This window comes from Macrobrachium nipponense, chromosome 9 (genome assembly GCF_015104395.2).
Source record: "Macrobrachium nipponense isolate FS-2020 chromosome 9, ASM1510439v2, whole genome shotgun sequence".
In the NCBI taxonomy this organism is placed as follows: domain Eukaryota; kingdom Metazoa; phylum Arthropoda; class Malacostraca; order Decapoda; family Palaemonidae; genus Macrobrachium; species Macrobrachium nipponense.
Genome location: NC_061110.1, coordinates 50,965,967 through 50,985,843, shown reverse-complemented (window position 1 = coordinate 50,985,843; position 19,877 = coordinate 50,965,967). Strand labels below are relative to the sequence as shown.

Genomic DNA, 19,877 nt, shown 5'->3' with positions numbered 1-19,877 from the left:
TCTTCCCCACAGATGCCAAAGTTGTTGGCAAACCTGAAGATTGAGTGTCCATTCCGTGGGTAGGACTTGGTCTTTTCTGCTTAACAGATCCGCACGGACATTTCTCTCTCCCTACACAAACCTTGTGAGAAGAGAGATTTTCCTTTCCTGAGCCCAAATCAGCAGATCCTTTGCTGACTCGTACAGGGAGAAGGAATGCGTCCCCCCATTTCTTTATATATGCAAGGGCTGTTGTATTGTCCGAGTGAATTTGAACCACCAGACCTGAGACCTGTTCCTCGAAATGAACTAGAGCCAGATGAATGGCTGTTAGTTCTTTCTTGTTTATGTGCCAGGACACTTGTTCTCCTTCCCAAGTGCCTGACACTTCTTTCGAACCTAAGGTTGCTCCCCACCCCGAATCTGAGTAGTCTGCAAATAACGCTAGGCGAGGGTTCTTTAAGTGAAGGGAGATCCCCTTGCTTAGTTTTTGTGGATCTAACCACCAGAGGAGATTCTCCTTGATTCTCTTCGAGATTGGAAAGGTTTCTCCCAGTTCTTGAGACTTCCAATTCCATTTCTCCTTCAGGTAAAATTGAAGGGGTCTGAGGTGCAGTCTTCCTAAGGAAACGAACTGTTCCATCCAGGAAAGGGTCCCCAGTACTCATCCATTCCCTCGCGGAACAATGTTCTTTCCTTAAGAAGACTGCTACCTTTTCCAAGCAGCGTTCTCTCCTTTCCTGCGAAGGATACGCTAGAAAATCCCGAGAATCCATCTGAATCCCCAGATAGACAATGCTTTGCTGGGGAGTCAGCATGGATTTCTCGAGATTGACTAAAAGTCCCAGGGACTTTGTCAAGTTCAGAGTTAAGTAAAGGTCCTCCAGACATTGTTTCTCCGATTGGGCTCTTATTAGCTAATCGCCTAAATATAGTGAGATCCTGATCCCTTCCAGATGTAGCCAATAAGCTACGTTCTTCATGATGTCTGTGAAGACTTGAGGGGCAGTCGAAAGTCCGAAACACATCGCTCGGAACTGAAATACTTTCCCTTGAAACACAAATCTTAGGTATTTCCGCGATGCCGGAAGAATTGGCAAATAGAAATACGCATCCTGAAGGTCCAGGGACACCATCCAGTCCCCTGGACGAAGAGCAGACAGAACAGAGGAAGACGTCTCCATCGAGAATTTCTTCTTCATAACAAAGAAATTCAGGGCACTGACGTCTAGCACCGGTCTCCATCCCCCTGATGCTTTTGGCACCAGGAACAACCGATTGTAAAATCCTGGAGACTGGAGATCTTGTACCAGTTCTATCGCTTCTTTCGATATCATCTGTTCCACTGCCTGAAGAATCGTTAGCCTGGTCCTGAAGTCCCAAAGGTTCCTGATGTTTGTACTGGCCTAGGTTCTCTTCCGGTTCCTTGAACCTGAAACGATCGAGACTCCTGCTCGATTCTAGGCGTCTAGAAGGGGAGCGGCTACGCACTTCCTGACGATGAATTGAGGCGCTTCTGTTCGGCTTCAAAACCTTGTCTAGAGGAGGGCGCTTATTTCTTCGGGAAGAGCACCTACAGGGCGAAAGGAATCGCCTGTCAGGCGAAAAACTCCTGTCCAAAGAGTCTCTAGAAGAAGGAGATAATCACCTTGGTGAGTGTGAGGGCTCTCTCCTAGCCGAAGAGGGGCGCTTAGAGGAACTCTTAACAGGTAGAGAAACATCTTTCCTCCTTGTTGAATCCTTGGTAAAGGAGCCTACCAGAGAGGATAACTGCTCCTGCAGGTTGATCAAGAACTTCTTAGTGGGATCCTGAAGAGAGGGCTCCTCCTGTCTCGCCTTCTTAGAATCTGAGGGCCAACTCTCAGGAAAACGCTCTGGGCTAGAATCAGCCGCGTCTCCTTTAGGCGCCTTCCAGGCTCTCTTCAAAGGGCGCGATTGAGAGGCAGAACTCCATCCTCGTTTAGGAAAGGAAGAATCCGAGGCCGAAAAACACTCCCTTAGGATGCCCTTTCTGCGGCTGTCCAAGGCAGCCTGGGACGCTACATCAGGATCTGCCGAAGGGACGTCTGACCGTTGGGGATGTTCTGCATCCTCCCTGCGGCTTTCGACATTCCTCCTCCCTTGGTCCTGGGAGTTTGAAAGAGGTCTAGGTCTAGGAGCAATGTGGAACCGGTCAGACGCCCCCTCCACTGCACTGGGGACACTGCACAAATCACTATCAACACTCTTACCTTCGTCTAATGCTCGTAACTGAGCTTGAAGTTTTTTGATAGAAGCTTTAACATTCATTATCTCTACATTTAGAGCAAACATTATGAGGGTCTACCGACGATTTCGGCAGCCTAACCTTACAATCTTCCCTATTACAAACCCTAAACATAGGTGAAGCCTTAGCATCAGACATCGTGAAAGAACAATCCAAATCAAAGTCGAAAAACAGTCCACAATAAGCGTATGCCAAGCCAGAGAAAAAACAGAATACGTCACCAAAAAACCAATCCAAATTCTCGGCAAACGAGTAGAAATCCAAACTGGAGGAACGAACAACAGATGTTGTCCGCTCAAGCGACAGAGAAAATCTGTCTCAGAAAACGGGAATGGTTCCGGATCCCGCCACCCAGCGGCGGGAATGGTGGATCACCTGACCTACCTGTCGCGTGTGCCGCGAGTTTTGAAATTCTGTCGGGACGACCGAGTCTATAGCTAAGTATATATCTGCTGGGTAAGTTTTTCATGTACAAAAATAGTCACGCCCTTGGAAGGTGTAGCTGCTTTGATGGCTTCCTTCTGCTTAAGGATGGTGCCTATCGTCGACGGATTTCGGCCGTATTCCTTAGCGATCACACTCAACCACGAGCCAGCTTCATACTTTTTTATTATCTCCATCTTTGTCGCCATAGAAAGCATTCTCTTCTTTCTGTGAACTTCAGCAACTTTCTTGGGACCCATGACTATATGTACTGTACGTAATTAAGTTACGTATGTAGTACGTATGCTAATTAGGTTCTCACAACACGATAAAGTAGCACAACGAAATCACTAACGAATTTTCGATACTAAACGAAATCGTTGGACTGAACGAATGCCGCATGCGTACGATAAAGCTTCGGGTGTGAAGTAAGATGCATGATGGGAGGGATGCTGTCCAATAGGAGAGAAGGATCTCATGGCTTGGCTAGCATCAGGAACCAATGGGAGAGCAGGAGGGTGGTGGCGAGTCTACTAGAACTAAGATGGCGGCGCGAGTTTCAAAATTGTTATCGGGCGAATCTCGGACTTTCAGAAACCTTTTGTATCTTGAAAACTTTTTGTATGTAGAGCAGTAAAATTTTTCGTGTCGGCTTTCGTATCTCGAGTTTTTCGTAAGTTGAGCCTTTCGTATCTCGAGGTACCACTGTAAGTCTTCAAGCCAGTGACAAACCCTTCACAGAAGAAAGTAATTCCCTTCAAGATGATGAAAGAGTAAAGAAAGAAATAGCTAGTACGGAAAATGACGGTTCATCCACATTTTCCTATAATAGCAAGGAAGTAGTATTCTCCACAAAAGAAATAAGAATAAGGATTTGCCTATTGTGAAGATTCCAATAAATGGAAAGGCATGCACTGTACTTATAGATTCAGGCAGTACAGTGAATATAATAGATAAATCAACTTTAACCAGATATTTAAGCATTTCAGAAACACTGATTCAGAGTCAAAATAAAGTTATAAAAGGAATAGCGGGTAAACTAACTAGAAGGCTAGGAAATATGAACTTAGAAATAGACATTTTGCCTCACAAATTTGTTGAAAGTTTTCTAGTGTTAAAAGACAGATTTTTTCCCGCACAAGTACTATTCTCATTTGATTTAATGAGATGTGGAATAATACTAGACAACAGTGAAAGAAAGATTAGCCTGAAACAGGATAATCAGAAGAGTGTATGTTTTATGCTTGACGAAGAAAAGCCTTGCCCAAATCCGATCCATTCATCTGAGAAAGAGAGACATAAGGGAAAAACAAGATAACATAGGAACAAATAGAAAAGAGGAATTCCTACCACTAAAGAATACAGAATCAATGAACTGTGCACATATAGATGATATATACTCAGCTATAAGTAATTACTCAGATATAAATACAGTGTTCCCCCAGTATTCGCGGGGGATGTGTACCACACACCCTCGCGAATAGTTAGAACCACCGCAAAAATGCTTATAACTGCCTATCTTGAAATTTCAGATACCAAATGTACACCTTAAATAACATCCTACTTCAAATATACATAAAATTACTAACCCATTACTGTATTAATCTTTGAGGTTAGATTATTAATATGATTTGAAAGTCATCTTAAACAATTTACCATTAAAAATATATACCTACAACCAATAACAGAGAGAGAGAGAGAGAGAGAGAGAGAGAGAGAGAGAGAGAGAGAGAGAGAGAGAGAGAGAATGACATCATCATATATCTGACCATCAAGAGTGAAATTATGGATTATTCCTGGGACAGAGAGAATAATAATGCAGAGAGAGAGAGAATAATTCCTAGACTCCAACTCCTTCCCCTCCGCCAATACGTATATATCAAACTGTCATTAAATACCCTGCCCTCCTTCCCCCAAGTGGATAAAAAGACTGGGAATCGCTATTTTTTTTATTAATCTTATCAATATTTGAAAATTAGTTGTAAGGTAAATCATTTATTTATACTATTACAAAACAAACAAACATACATAAGTGAGAGAGAGAGAGAGAGAGAGAGAGAGAGAGAGAGAGAGAGAGAGAGAGAGAGAGAGAGAGAGAGAGAATGTTATTGTTTACATTTAACTTTATATTATTTGAAAACTAGTACTGTATATTATCATTTCACCATAAAATGTAGTAATGCCCTTAAAAATATACTGTATACATAAGCTTCCTTGCCAAACAAGGGGCGAGAGTTACAACTATGACATGCATATCTCATGTGGAGAGAGAGAGAGAGAGAGAGAGAGAGAGCGAGGAGAGAGAGAGAGATGAGAGAGATGAGAGAGAAGATTGGATTAGAGAGAGAGATGAGAGAGAGGAGAGAGAGAGAGAGAGAGAGAGAGTTATCCTTATTTAAAAAGAGTGAAATGGATAGATAATTGTATTTCTTTAAAATAGTATCACATATGAATTTTGAGATTAGTTATATTATTATTATTATGTGAAAATATTAATAAACATATACACATGTACCATAGAAATTCTCTCATCTCAGTAAAAGAGAGAGAGAGAGAGAGAGAGAGAGAGAGAGAGAGAGAGAGAGAGAGAGAGAGAGAGAGAGAGAGAGAGAGTTATCCGATTTTGAAAGAGTGAAATGGAAAGGTTATTGTAGTATTGCTTTAAAATACTATCTCATATGAATTTGTAATAAACATAATATACAGACATGTACCATAAAAATCTCTCATTTCAGTAGAGAGAGAGAGAGAGAGAGAGAGAGAGAGAGAGAGAGAGAGAGAGAGAGAGAGAGAGAGAGAGAGACTCCCTCCCCTCCTGTCACATTACTTGATATATTTGACAGCTGTAGGTCCTCAGTTTGGTACCTGGAGTTCAAAAGAAAGATGCATGAAGACTGGGATTTCCTTCATTCTTACATAATTTTTTTAATTTATAAACTAAAATCTTACTAATTCACTTTAATATTTTCTTTAATGAATTGATATTATTGCTGTTTATGTTAATATTGAGATTTGAAGTAAATCATTTATGTATCATACAAAAAGCATACATCTCTGGAGAGAGAGAGAGAGAGAGAGAGAGAGAGAGAGAGAGAGAGAGAGAGAGAGAGAGAGAGAGAGAGAGAGAGGGTATGGGGCCAAGCCTGGAATGAGCTTAAAAAAGATACATAAATACAACACTTCTCAGCCCCATAACTCTGCCACTTGGCCCACTGGCCCACCAGGCACCCTCCCACCTGTGGCAAAGGAGAGGGAGAGGCGCCTAACCTATCGACGACCCCCTTTATTTCCGCACCTGGAGCCTCTTCTGGACCTAAAAGAGTGGGAGTGAAAGGGACATTGATCCTCTGACCTAGACTGGGACGAATGGGAAGGCCCTGCCGAAACCGAACTCCTAGACGGCCTACCAGGTGATGATCTCCGAGACTGCTGCTGGGCAAGGGGAGGAGGAGGGGCTGGACGTCTCTGAGAACAAGACTCTGACTTTGACACAGCCTGGTGCACTAACTTGTCCTTCATGTCAGCTCGGCGTCGGTTTATCGCATCCTCCAGCTCAGTTCGAGAAAACAGAAACTGAGATTCTAAAAGGTCTCCATTCCTCAACACCAACAGGACTCAGGGTCAACCAATCTTGTTATCCTGGACAAAGCCATGTCTCTTCTGATCAGGAGAAGATTAGTCTATAAACTGACGCTGAGGTGTGTGAGATACGAGAACATCTTGCACCCAGACTGCAACAAACTGGCAAGAGAAGAAGGACTCACCAACCCCTCTGGGGACCTATCAGACGTTATCTTGGCAATGACCATCGACCAGAAGTCCAACCAAGAAACTGTCAGTAACATGGAGGCTGCAGTAGACTCCAAAGCTGAGGCATCCTGCGGAGACAAGGACGGCACCATCGACCTCACTTGCTCCAAAGTCAACCCTGGCTTCAGACGAATGACGTCCGGGTTAAGATGATGACACATTAAGGAGGCAGAGTTTGTAGCATAATACTTCCTATGCCTCGTGAGTGGAAGGGGAAGCAACTTGGAAGAACCTCTTGAGCGAAGAGACCCATCCCGGTCTGACACAGAAGCGTTCACCTTATGCAAGACCGACTAGACATGCCCCGACAAGGGAAGTTGAAATGACGCCTTGGGATCTTGCATAGCCCCCAGCAAGGCTTCCAAGCAGGAAGGAGTGAAAGATTGCCGAGCCTGAGTCCTACTCTCCAAATTGTTGAACCCACAAATGAGATCGACAACTTCGGTAAAGGAAGACAAAAACTCTTGTGTCTCCCCCTCCTCATGCTCTGGCAATGGAGTCCGACGACAAGAAGATGCAGGCTTATCCAATGCTCCTTCCTCGTGTAAACCAACAGAAGAGCCAGCAGCTAAACAGCCCGGAAATGCCAGCCGACCTGTCCGGGCTGGAGACAAGCGCCAATTCTTGGGACGAACCAACCACAACACTAGGAACATCACTACGCACACTCCCAATAGATGACTCGCGTACATGGCCATGTACACGTGCACGTACAAGCGAAGGAAAAGCGTCTCGAACACTTGACAAAGAATGAGAATTCCTCGGAGTTGAACCCCAGGTAGCATCAAGGGAAGTGAGAGACAAACAATCCTGATGCACTATTTCCGCGTTCACAACCTTTGATCTCTTCACAGGCACCTTGAGATCCTTGCGGCGACGAATAGGCCCTGGTGCCGAAGAAGCAGAAGAATCAGCAACATTCGCACGAATGTGGGAGGTTGCAACACAAACGCGACTCAATGCAGAGGACGAAGCAGCCACTGCAGATTGCACAGGGGATGAAACACCAACACTCACAGGAACACGGACGTGCCACTCCTCACTCGTAGACAAAGAAAAGGCAAAGTCCTTAACCTTCCAAAGCTTGGTACGCCAACGCAGCGGACATTGGGGAGAAGGAGAGGAAGATGGCACTGACTCCTTACACAATCTCTTGGCAGGAGGCGGGGGTGGGGGTGATGCAACACGCTTGCTGCCCAGTCCTCCCAGCCGACATGCCAGCCGACATGACAGCAAACTATCTTCCAAAACAGATGTCCACTTGGCTTTAAGAACCAACCCAACAGAAAAGCCCCAGACGGATCAGCAAGAGAGGGCCCCGATGACATGGAAGGGAGATGGGGAGTATTGGATGGCAACGATGACATCACGGGAGCAAATGATGACACAGATGAGCAAGGCAGCACAGCAGAGGAAACTGGGAGTCATCGATGGAAGTGACGTCACTAGCAGCGCTAACATCACGGCTTCTCCTCGACCTGAGGAGGACACAGGTGCCACTGGCGGAGTAGTACAAAATGGCTGACCCGTGACGTCACCAGCGGCACTGATGCCATGGCATCTCTCTGACTTGGAAAAAAAGAACGACACCTACTGCAAGTGGAGTGTGGGTCTGTCACTGAAGAAGCCAGGAAACGAGAACATAAACCTTGAGTTCCTGGGCACGTGTTGGCGAGGCCAAGAAGGACCAGAAGCCATAATACTAAAGCGCACACACACAGAATTACAAGCGAAAATGGGCAAAGAACCGGGTAAAAGACCGAGAGGGCAACAGCGACTCACACCCAAGTGTTTAAGAAAAAGACAAAGCAGGAGCGTGGGCACCTGGTCCTTGACCAGTTTTCACCCGATATACACACTCATTGCCAGTTCTCACAAGATTCCTATTAATTCTTATTAATTTGTATTTTTCCTAGCTATAGTTACCTCAAATTGCTTGTATAGGAGACACCCGGATTTGTCCAATCCGGTACCGACCAGAAAATTCCAGTTATACGCCCTACCCCACCAGGTCCATGACCCGAGAGTCAAAGCTCACCCGACCTCTGACCTCTCTCACCAGTCTTTCCTCGTATGCCCAAAAACGCCTGGTCTCCTACACTAAAGAAAGTGGGGATGGTAGGGAGGGCCTAGTTCCCAAGCAGTTTGAGGTGTAAGTATAGCTAGGAAAAATACAAATTACTAAGAATTTGTTATTTGTTCCAGCTTGGTATACTTCCCTCAAACTGCTTGTATGGGAGACTAAGTCCTTAGGAGGAGGGAGGAGAGGCCCAGAAGCTGAAGGTGGCTGTGACCCGAGAGAGGAACCCCGATGGACCTGGTGAAGCTCTGGGCATAACTGGAACAAGTCCTGTAAGGCAATGTTTTGTACTGAACACCGTCAGGTGATCTGTAAGGCTTACCTTGAATACTCATTGAGGCCAAATCCCAGTCCGAAGGCCCAGTGGCAAGGAAGGGGAAGGTATGCAGGGGAGAAGGAAGGAACAGGGATCACATAGGAAACTGTCATTCATACCCACATCTACACCTACTCTGCTCCCCCTACCCCGTGGGTAGGGGGGGTTATACTCTGTGCTGCCCGGGCCGATCTCGAAGGAGTCAAGGGACCTCCTAGTACAGTCCTCCAGGTAATGGAGCTGTTAAAGTTGACTGTCTACTCCACATGCCCGCCCTTAGGACTTGGGAGACAGCCATATTCTTCAAGAACGAGAGGGAGGCCCCAATGTCATGGGGGCTTAGCCTTCTTCAAAACAGGGAGTCCAGCCCCTTCATAAGCCCTCATGAGTGTCTCCCTCAACCAACATGAAATGGTTTTCTTGGAGACCGCTTTATCTCGGCCCATGGTGACGAAGAGGTTCTTAAGTATTTCCTCACCGCCTGAACTGGACACAAGACGAGATCTTTGGGGTCCTCGGACTTCGGGAGAGCCGGAAAAAAAAAAAACTCCATGAACCTGTCGTCCCAGACTGAGGGGTTCTGGGTCTTGGCCACGAACGTGGGGACATACTGGAAGGTATGGACTGTTGTTCGAAACTCCTAAGGGGCATGGCCAGGTCTTTGGAACCACCCAGGTATAGGCCCTTCAGACAGAAGACCTGGCCCAAGGAGGCCCTCACACCCTTCAGAGCCGGAACTGAGAGTCCCTTATCGAGCCACAGGTGGACTAGGAAGTCAGCTATGTAGGTGACCTTGACCTCCAAGGGCTTGAGGCTCTGGCCCTTACACCAGTCTGCAAAGGTCTTCCATTTGGCCTGGTACACTGCTGCCAATGACATCCGTAGGTAACCCGAACCATGGAAGACGGTCCTCCAACCGAGAGAATCCTTTCCTGACTAGCAGTCACTTGACAACCTCCACCTGTGAAGGCACAGGGCTTGGAGGCCTTCATGGAACCTCTTGAAGTGGGGCTGCCTTAGGAGGTCACACCTTCGTGGTAGTTCCCACAGATCTTGAACCACCACGGCCTGAAGGTCCAGGAACCACTCCCTGTCCGGCCACAAGGGTCATGGACGTTCCCCACGAGATCCTGAGACAGTTTAGAACCTGCTCGATCAGAATGAACAGAGGGAACGCGTAGAGGTCTAGGCCGTCCTACGGGTGTTGAAAGGCATCCTCCCATACTGCTGACGGATTGGGTACTGGGGAGCAGAACACCAGGAGCTTGTTGTTTAGACTGTGCAAAACAGGTCCAGGGAGGGGGACCCAAACCTTACTATCAGCTCTGTTGCCACTTTGGGGTGCAGGGACCACTCCAAACTGATTACCTGACCCTGTCTGCTGAAGCCGTCTGCTATGACATTCTTTTTCCTGGGGATGAACCTTGCCGTCAGGGAGGCCTCAACGCTCAAGGTCCACTCCTAGATCTCCATCAGGTCACACAGGAACCGGGACTTCAGGCCTCCTTGCTTCTTCACATACTCTACTACCGTGGCGTTGTCGGTTAGTGTGACCGACCGGTGTTGGATATGGGGCTTGAGGCTAAGACGGGGGCCCTCTGCACTGCCAGGTAGCTCCAAGCTTATTCATGTGGAGGAGTCTCTCTAGCTCCAACCAGGTCCCCTCTCTCGTCTCCAAGAGAAAGTGGGTCCCCCAACCCTCCTTTGAAGCGTCTGTGAACTGGAGGAGGTCTGGGGGAACTTCCGACAGAGGCACACCCCTGTGGGAGTTCTCCCAGTCTAGCCACCATCGGAGGGCTTCCCTTGTGGACTCTGAGGGAGCCACGAGCTTTTGAGGAGGGTCTCTCTTTGGAAGCCGACTTTTCTTCAGGTTCCACTGGATGGCCATCAGATGCCTCCAGACCTGGGGGACCAGTTTCTCCACAAAGACAAGGTGCCCCAGTAGCCTCTGCCACTCCCTTGCTGGGCAGGGAGAGGGTTCTAGGAAGGGCCGAGCCACCCTCTCCATGTTGAGGAGTCTGTCCTCCGATGGGAAGGCTCTGGCCACCTCCATGTCCAGCTCCATCCCTAGGTAGATCATCCTGGTGGTGGGAACTTCTCCCAATTCAGGATCACCCTTAGGGAGTCGCAAAACGCCAGGAAGATCTTCACTTGATGCTAATATGCCCTTGAGGAGGAATGGAGCAACCAGTCATCCAAGTACCTCAGGAGGCGAATACTGCGGAGCCCGCAGCCCCGGCTATGGCAGGGGGAATGGGGAGTCACTAACTTTGGAGGAGGAGCCCGTCCTCCTCCACTTGCTGCGTTGCTCCTTCTTGGATCTGCACTTCCTCTCGCACAGGGAGCTCTCTGACTCCGTGGAGCTCGACAAGGAGGAGGATGAGGAAGAGGAATCCTCTGAGGAGGAGTACCTCCTCCTGTACTTCTTTTTCTTGGAACAGTGAGCACGGGTCCAGCGAGCCAAGTGACTGGGCAAGACACCCGTGCAAGCGGGAACGACCCAGGAGGATGGATCCTCCGAGCGCTCCGACATGTAGATGGAGGAATACTCCATGGATGGGGAAGTAACCCCTCCCAGGGGAGACCTGCCCGGCATATGTGGGGTGATGGTCCTATAAGGCTGAGGAGGGTGGGGGCATGAGGCCTTCCGCAGGTTCCCACCGCCCTCACACGACAATCTGAAGTCTCAGGAGCTCAGGAGTGGGGACTGCGATGGAGGGAGCAGCTCGGAAGGGACTTTGCTCCGCAACTCCGGGGGCATCGGACAGGTACTCCTTCAGCACTGAGCACGCAGCTGTCGAAAGCGCCTCCATCAAAGGAACGCTTCATAAGTGGAGGTGGGACCAACACCCTTAAGGGAAGGAGGGGGGTGGGGGAAGGACCAGCATGGACTCACCTTAAGTCTCCTCGCTGAGGAGGAGACGGGAAAAACCAACAGTGATGCTGCCAAAGCTGGGAGCGTGGCGGCCGACGGAGAGCGAGCAAAGCCCTCCTTGCTCCCAATCCTACTCACAAATGGCAACGAAGAGGTCTTCCCCGAGGGAGACTTGGCCTTCTTCTTCCTCTTAGTGGTCGACAAGGCCCATTGGACCTTGTCCTACAAAGCACACTCGCCACATGTGGACTCCTTCAAACAAGGCTGACCCCAAAATCGCACACACAAAGAGTGGGGGTCGATCCTCAGAGGTGAAAGGAAAATCTCACATGCCTTACTGCCGATGCCAGGTCAATGCTGCTGAGAGGACTCCATCATGACTCAAGGGGACGAAACCACACACACAAGGACACAAGGAAAACCACAAAGGAACGGGCCGGTAACGGACGACAAGCTGGACGCGTCAACATGCCAGCGACCAAGGAAAGACTGGTGAGAGGTCAGAGGTCGGGTGCGCTTCAACCCTTGGGGCATGGACCTGGCAGGGTAGGGCGAATAACTGGAATTTTCTGGTAGGTACCGGATTTGACAAGTCCGGGCATCTCCTATAAAAGCAGTTCGAGGGAAGTATACCGCTCTGGAACAAATTATCCTGTTGTTAACCTGTTAACAACAGGATAATTTGAGGGGTTACTTCCCCAGGATGGGGGAAGTAAAAACCCCTCCCAGGGGAGACCTGCCCGGCATATGTGGGGTGATGGTCCAAGGCTGAGAGGGGGCATGAGGCCTCCGCAGGTTCCCACCGCCCTCACACGACAATCTGAAGTCTCAGGAGCTCAGGAGTGGGGACTGCGATGGAGGGAGCAGCTCGGAAGGGACTTTGCTCCGCAACTCCGGGGGCATCGGACAGGTACTCCTTCAGCACTGAGCACGCAGCTGTCGAAAGCGCCTCCATCAAAGGAACGCTTCATAAGTGGAGGTGGGACCAACACCCCTTAAGGAAGGAGGGGGGTGGGGGAAGGACCAGCAATGGACTCACCTTAAGTCTCCTCGCTGGGAGGAGACGGGAAAAACCAACAGTGATGCTGCCAAAGCTGGGAGCGTGGCGGCCGACGGAGAGCGAGCAAAGCCCTCCTTGCTCCCAATCCTACTCACAAATGGCAACGAAGAGGTCTTCCCCGAGGGAGACTTGGCCTTCTTCTTCCTCTTAGTGGTCGACAAGGCCCATTGGACCTTGTCCTACAAAGCACACTCGCCACATGTGGACTCCTTCAAACAAGGCTGACCCCAAAATCGCACACACAAAGAGTGGGGGTCGATCCTCAGAGGTGAAAGGAAAATCTCACATGCCTTACTGCCGATGCCAGGTCAATGCTGCTGAGAGGACTCCATCATGACTCAAGGGGACGAAACCACACACACAAGGACACAAGGAAAACCACAAAGGAACGGGCCGGTAACGGACGACAAGCTGGACGCGTCAACATGCCAGCGACCAAGGAAAGACTGGTGAGAGGTCAGAGGTCGGGTGCGCTTCAACCCTTGGGGCATGGACCTGGCAGGGTAGGGCGAATAACTGGAATTTTCTGGTAGGTACCGGATTTGACAAGTCCGGGCATCTCCTATAAAAGCAGTTCGAGGGAAGTATACCGCTCTGGAACAAATTATCCTGTTGTTAACCTGTTAAGCGTCCCCCCCGGATGAGCTCGCTGCTAACGTACCGTCACACTTTTTTTTGTAGTTAGCGGTCATAGCACTGATGATAGTTTTTCAAAATTAATATTGATTTTTATGCTTATTATTCATACTGTAGTTAAGTGTAGGAAATTATTAAATGTTGGAGTAAATAAATTAATACTACAATTAATTTATTTCAAAAGACTTCATAATACTGAATGAAAAATATTATACATACATACACTATTATTCTTTTGTATGCCAATCTCTAAAGCAAGGGGCTCCACACAATCCTCTTCCACAGTGTCAAACCATCTATCTATGTACTCGTGATTGTAGAGACAAATGTTATACATTCTTGTCTAGAAACTGATTTGCAAATCTGTTTGTTTATTTCACGAGGTAATCAATGATTTCATCATCAAAATATTTCTCTCTCTCTCTCTCTCTCTTTAAATCTATTTGTTTTGATAAACGCCCGAATTGTACTGAAAGAAAACCAGCAGGACCAGGCAGATTTCTAGCATAAGCAACCACCAGAAAAGAGTTCCCAGGCTGGAAATAAGTTTCCCGTGTGCTGAGAGTGTTACCAAATGATGTTCCTACACTTTCTATACGAGTAAACGTATTATTACGGGACTGACGGCTTGACAAGCACAGTTAAAGTCTTGAACGTAATATCCTGTTGAAGGCACTACCGAGTAGATCGCGGTAAACGTATTATTACGTGGGTGACGCTTAACAGGTTAAGACTGAAGATTTGTTTGTGTAAGAATAATAGTGAGTAGAAAGTATTGCTCTACAAAAATTAAAGAAAAAAGCAAATTAGTGATAATTTCAGAGATACGGTTCATAGAAAAATTTGTGAATTGGTAAAAGTACATGTAAAAGTGAAAGATGTTTCACAAAAATCAACAACTGGGAACAAGTGAACCCTGTGACAGACCAGAGTGTAAAGGGGAAGATAACCAACGTACACTTGGTTGTCACATCTGTGTGAGTAAGATGAAAGAAAAAGCCAGGCCAGTCAATGAGTGGACAAGAGATAGAGCTCTCCTGTCTTGAATCCTTTATACTCTATCATTGTGCCAACATGTACTATTCTGGCTAAGACCAACTATAAAGGAATTCTTTGAGATTGGTTGGTCTGTCTTATGAGCCCTGGGGGGACCATGAGTGTAATTCCTTTGAGGATGAACAGCAGCTATGTTATCAAAAAACAAAGTTTAAGGATTTGGCCACATATATTCTGCTTCAAGATGACCTATATCCTTTTCAGAGTGAACAACCCATAATGACTAGAAGACAAGACATCCTTACGTCTTTTGAAAAAATATGCGCAAAATTGCTAATTTTCTGCTTTCATCAGAAATTTAACCCGAGCTCATACAATTTATGAAAAATTTTGTGAGAGATTTTGAGATTTAAAAAAAAACATGAGCAGACTGGTTAATTTAACTAATCTAGTTACAGAAGCAAATTCCTATAAAGCTTAAGAAAAAATTACTAGTGTAATATATAACTTGCATTTACATTGCCTTGCTCCTCTTCTTTTTGCATAAGAGCTTCCCTCTGAAGCCTTAGTAACTTTACTTGCTTCTCTTGCTCTTCTCTCTGCTTCTCGATAAATGCAGCTTGTTGTAACCTAAACAAATTTGCCTGTTGTTTTTGTTGCTGCTGCTCCTCTATAAGTCTTTGCTGCTCTCGCACCTTATGTTGCATCAAACGTTCTTCCTCCAAATGCCTCTGTCGTGCTAACATCTGAAAATTAAAAAATCATGTTAAAGTTCTTGTGATCAAAAATAAATATAATGCCTATAAACTCATTTTGGATAGTGTTACTAAGAAATTTAGTTGCTAATAGTACTGTATATCTGTTTTGAGCACATCTCACATACATCTTCAGATCCCAAAACTAAACTGTTCCATTTGAATAGACAACAATTATTGCCTAACCATATTTTGAATTGCAGTTGTTTATGAGTCACAAATTTTGAAGTTGTTCTTATGTATACAAACCCTGGTATACATGGTATACAAAGAGCATTCTTTGAAAACAGCTTGACTGGTCAGTGAAGCTTGAAACATTATCATTATTTAGTTAGTTATACCTATGTTGTCCACCCGCTGCTCAACTGGGGGCATTAATCCTGGGTATGGGTCACAATCATCAGGCATTTAGCTTCCTACCAGTCCAAGTGCTGTCTGAAATTTCAACTTCCCTAGTGAATCTGCAAAGCTTAGTTTCAATAAGGACATGGCTGTTGTATATCGTATCTAACGCATTTAAAAATTCATTTCCAGCCACAGTTGGTATGAGTTAATTTGGACCATCCTCCACAGGCATTTTACATTACTGCTTCAGTACAAAGCTGACAATCCTTCAAATTCATTCTATGGTCAAAATCCCAAAAACATTTTGCTATTGCATTGTTACCATTATCAACTTGAACAGCTCTTTTGTGCTCCATGGAAGAAATCTTGAAAAGCACTGGACAAATTAAAGTGTACAGAAACTAATGTTGAATATGAATTCCATAGGTGTTTGGGCCCACTAACAATGACACAATCAATCTTGCTAGTGTGCATGTCACTGGTGTTTGGACAGTTTTGTGACTTTCTTTGGCAAATTGGCAAAAGTGAACTTATTCATCTTAAGCTCCACCAGTAAGGGAATTGAATCTTTTTAAGAAACATTTAATAAGAGATAGATAAGAATTCACAGCATGAAGCTGTACAACTTCTTGACATCACTGGGTTTGTTTTGCCAGGGAAAATGAGATTGTCTAGCAACTGAGAAACCTCTGCAGATTTGCAAAATGCATTACACTGCTAGAAAGAGAAGTTGGAAAATGTAATTTGATGCCTGGTGAGCAGAGTTGTGATGCTAACTTGATCTCAGTACAAGAAACAGAGAACTTAAAGGAATTGATCAGCTATATAAATTAATTAAAAAACATAAAATAAAACTACAAAACATAAAATACAAATGAATATGCTTTGACAATGATTATTTTCATTGCAAGTCCACATCTGAATGGATGCCGGAAAACTTCTATAAAGTTGCATAGCACCTCAAATAGATGCCTTGGGGGGTCTGGCTTATGATGAATAACAAAGTCTGTTAAGCACCAAAGACCCTTTATTATAACCTGCACTGGATTCATTTCTACGACTTAAACTTAACAGGAAGGTGAAAACAATTCATCACAGCTGAATGGTGCACCTATGATCACCAAAATAAATGCCCTTTGGTACCACACTGTTTTGTTTAGAAATGAATTCAATGAGTAGATTGCTAAATGGGCAGCTGTAGATTAGCTTTAATGAACATATATATATATATGTATATATATGTAATATATATATATATATATATATATAATATATATATATAATATATGTATATGTATGTATATGTACTATATATATGTAGAATTATATATGTATCATATATAAAAAATGCGATATATGATAGCGCAAAAACAAAATTTCATATATAATTGTATTCAAATCGCGCTGTGCGCAAAACGGTTAAAGGTAACAAGTTACTTTTTTTTCGTTGTAATGTACACTAAATTGCGATCATTTTGGTATATAACACATTGTAAAACAATAAAAGCAACACAGAGAAAATATTATCACAAAATGATGCATGAATTCATAACGCGCTTTGGATGTAAAAAAATATATTTTTTTTAAATTCACCATAAATCGAAATATTGTTATAGAGACTTGGAATTTGTTTTAAAGTGAAGATAAATGATGGAATATTACAATACTGTAAGAGTTTTAGCTTACAAATGCAGTTTTCGACCATTTCAGACGAGTTAAAATTGACCAAATGTCGAATTTTTTTATAAATATTTTTTCTATATGCAAATATTTCAAAAATGAGAAATGCTACAACCTTCAAATATTTTTTGTTATATCGTGCATGTTTTTGCGCACATTTTCATATATAAAACTCTATAAAAAGCCTAATATGAAAAGGCACATTAGGAGAATGTGACCTACGCATTTCGGAGATTTTCGCCCGAGAATTGGCGCGCGGACCGAATAAAATATTTTTTTTCAAAAATTCACCATAAATCTAAATATTGTTCTAGAGACTTGCAATTTGTTTTAAAGTGAATATAAATGATTGAATATTACTAGACTGTAAGATTTTTATGTTACAAATGCGTTTTTTGACCATTTCAGTTGAGTCAAAGTTGACCAATTGTAGTTTTTTTCCTATTTATCGTACTTTTTATGCAAATATTTCAAAAATGATGAATGCTACAACCTTCAAATATTTTTGGTTATATTGTGCATGTTTTTTTTGCACATTTTCATATATAAAACTCTATAAAAAGCCTAATATGAAAAGGCACCAATATTAGGAGAATGTGACCTACGCATTTCGGAGATTCGCTGCCGAGAATCGGCGCGCGGACGGAATAAAATATTTTTTTCAAAAATTCACTATAAATCTAAATATTGTTCTAGAGACTTTCAATTTGTTTTAAAGTGAAGATAAATGATTGAATATTACTAGACTGTAAGATTTTTATGTTACAAATGCGTTTTTTTCGACCATTTCGGTGAGTCAAAGTGAGCCGATCGTAGTTTTTTTTCCTATTTATCGTAATTTTTATGCAAATATTTCAAAAATGAGAATGGAAGCTACAACCTCAAATATTTTTTGTTATATTGTGCATGTTTTTGCGCACAATTTCATATATAAACTTTATAAAAAGCTAATATGAAAAGGCACAAATATTAGGAGAATGTGACCTTACCTACGCATTTCGGAGATCGCTGCCGATAATCGGCGGGCGGACGGAATAAAATATTTTTTTTCAAAAATTCACCATAAATCTAAATATTGTTCTAGAGACTTGCAATTTGTTTTAAAGTGAAGATAAATGATTGAATATTACTAGACTGTAAGATTTTTATGTTACAAATGCGTTTTTCGACCATTTCGGTTGAGTCAAAGTTGACCAATAGTAGTTTTTTTCCTATTTATCGTACTTTTTATGCAAATATTTCAAAAATGTGAAATGCTACAACCTTCAAATATTTTGTTTTTGTTATATTGTGCATGTTTTTGGCGCACATTTTCATATATAAAACGATAAAAAAGCCTAATATGAAAAGGCACCAATATTAGGAGAATGTGACCTACGCATTTCGGAGATTTTCGGCCGAGAATCGGCGCGCGGACGGAATAAAATAATTTTCTTCAAAAATTCACCATAAAATCTAAATATTGTCTAGAGACTTGCCAATTTGTTTTAAAGTGAAGATAAATGATTGAATATTACTAGACTGGTAAGATTTTTATGTTACAAATGCATTTTTCGACCATTTCGGTTGAGTCAAAGTTGACCGATCGTAGTTTTTTTGTTCCTATTTATCGTACTTTTTATGCAAATATTTCAAAAATGAGAAATGCTACAACCTTCAAATATTTTTTGGTTATATTGTGCATGTTTTTTTTGCACATTTTCATATATAAAACTCTATAAAAAGCCAAATATGAAAAGGCACAAATATTAGGAGAATGTGACCTACGCATTTTGGAGATTCGCTGCCGATAATCGGCGCACGGACGGAATAAAATATTTTTTTTCAAAAATTCACCATAAATCTAAATATTGTTCTAGAGACTTGCAATTTGTTTTAAAGTGAAGATAAATGATTGAATATTACTAGACTGTTATGGAGGAGGGAGACGCACCCTCACTGCTGATGGACCCGGCGGCCCCGTGCGCCCTCCGCTGTCGGTTTAGGAGGGGCGCACCCCAAAAATACGTGACTTAGTGTGGTACTTACGGTCACAGTCCCTATCCTGCAAAGAGCAAACTTTGCAGAGACGACAGAAGACCGGGTGTCTCTCCTTCTGCCATTCATATGGCACACCGGCACTGTTTCTGCTTTCGCCCCTTCTAAGGCAATCCAAGTATGTGATCCCCTGGCTGCAGCCGACACACAGGGTCCACTACCCGATGAGAAGCGGTGATGGCGGGGCCGGCAGCAAGAGGGGCGTCGTCAGCAGGGGCGGCGGCAGGTCGAGCGAAGTTGGCCCTCCTATCTGCCCTTTCCACTAGGGGCAGATCTGCAGCTCGGGGCAGGGGGTCAGTGATGGAAGGCCACTCATCGGGATCGAAGTTGATGAGGGCATTCCCTGCTACCTCTAGGAACTGTATGTGGGACAACCTCGGAAGATTGTCGCCGCGGTACCCACAGTACAGTATGTAGGCATTTTGGAGGGGCAACTGAAGGATGCTTATGAGGAGCTTCTGGGTCCACCTTCTGGTTCTCCTGGCGAAGGGATAATACTGGATGAGCTGATCAAAGAGATCAACTCCTCCCATGTGCCTGTTGTAGTGCCCAATGACGGTAGGCCGCTCGATACGAAACTCCTCAAACACAACTCGGCCCTGTCGACGTGTCTTCTTCC

General features: G+C 44.4%; 1 protein-coding gene across 1 annotated transcript in view; it reads right to left on the bottom strand.

Moving 5' to 3' along the window:
* LOC135218267 (splicing factor 3B subunit 2-like) overlaps nucleotides 1-19,877 on the bottom strand; it is a 170,621-nt gene that overhangs the window by 78,534 nt on the left and 72,210 nt on the right. Inside the window, 1 exon segment of the mRNA XM_064254442.1 lies at nucleotides 14,960-15,187. Within this exon segment, the coding sequence (XP_064110512.1) occupies nucleotides 14,960-15,187 (228 nt within the window).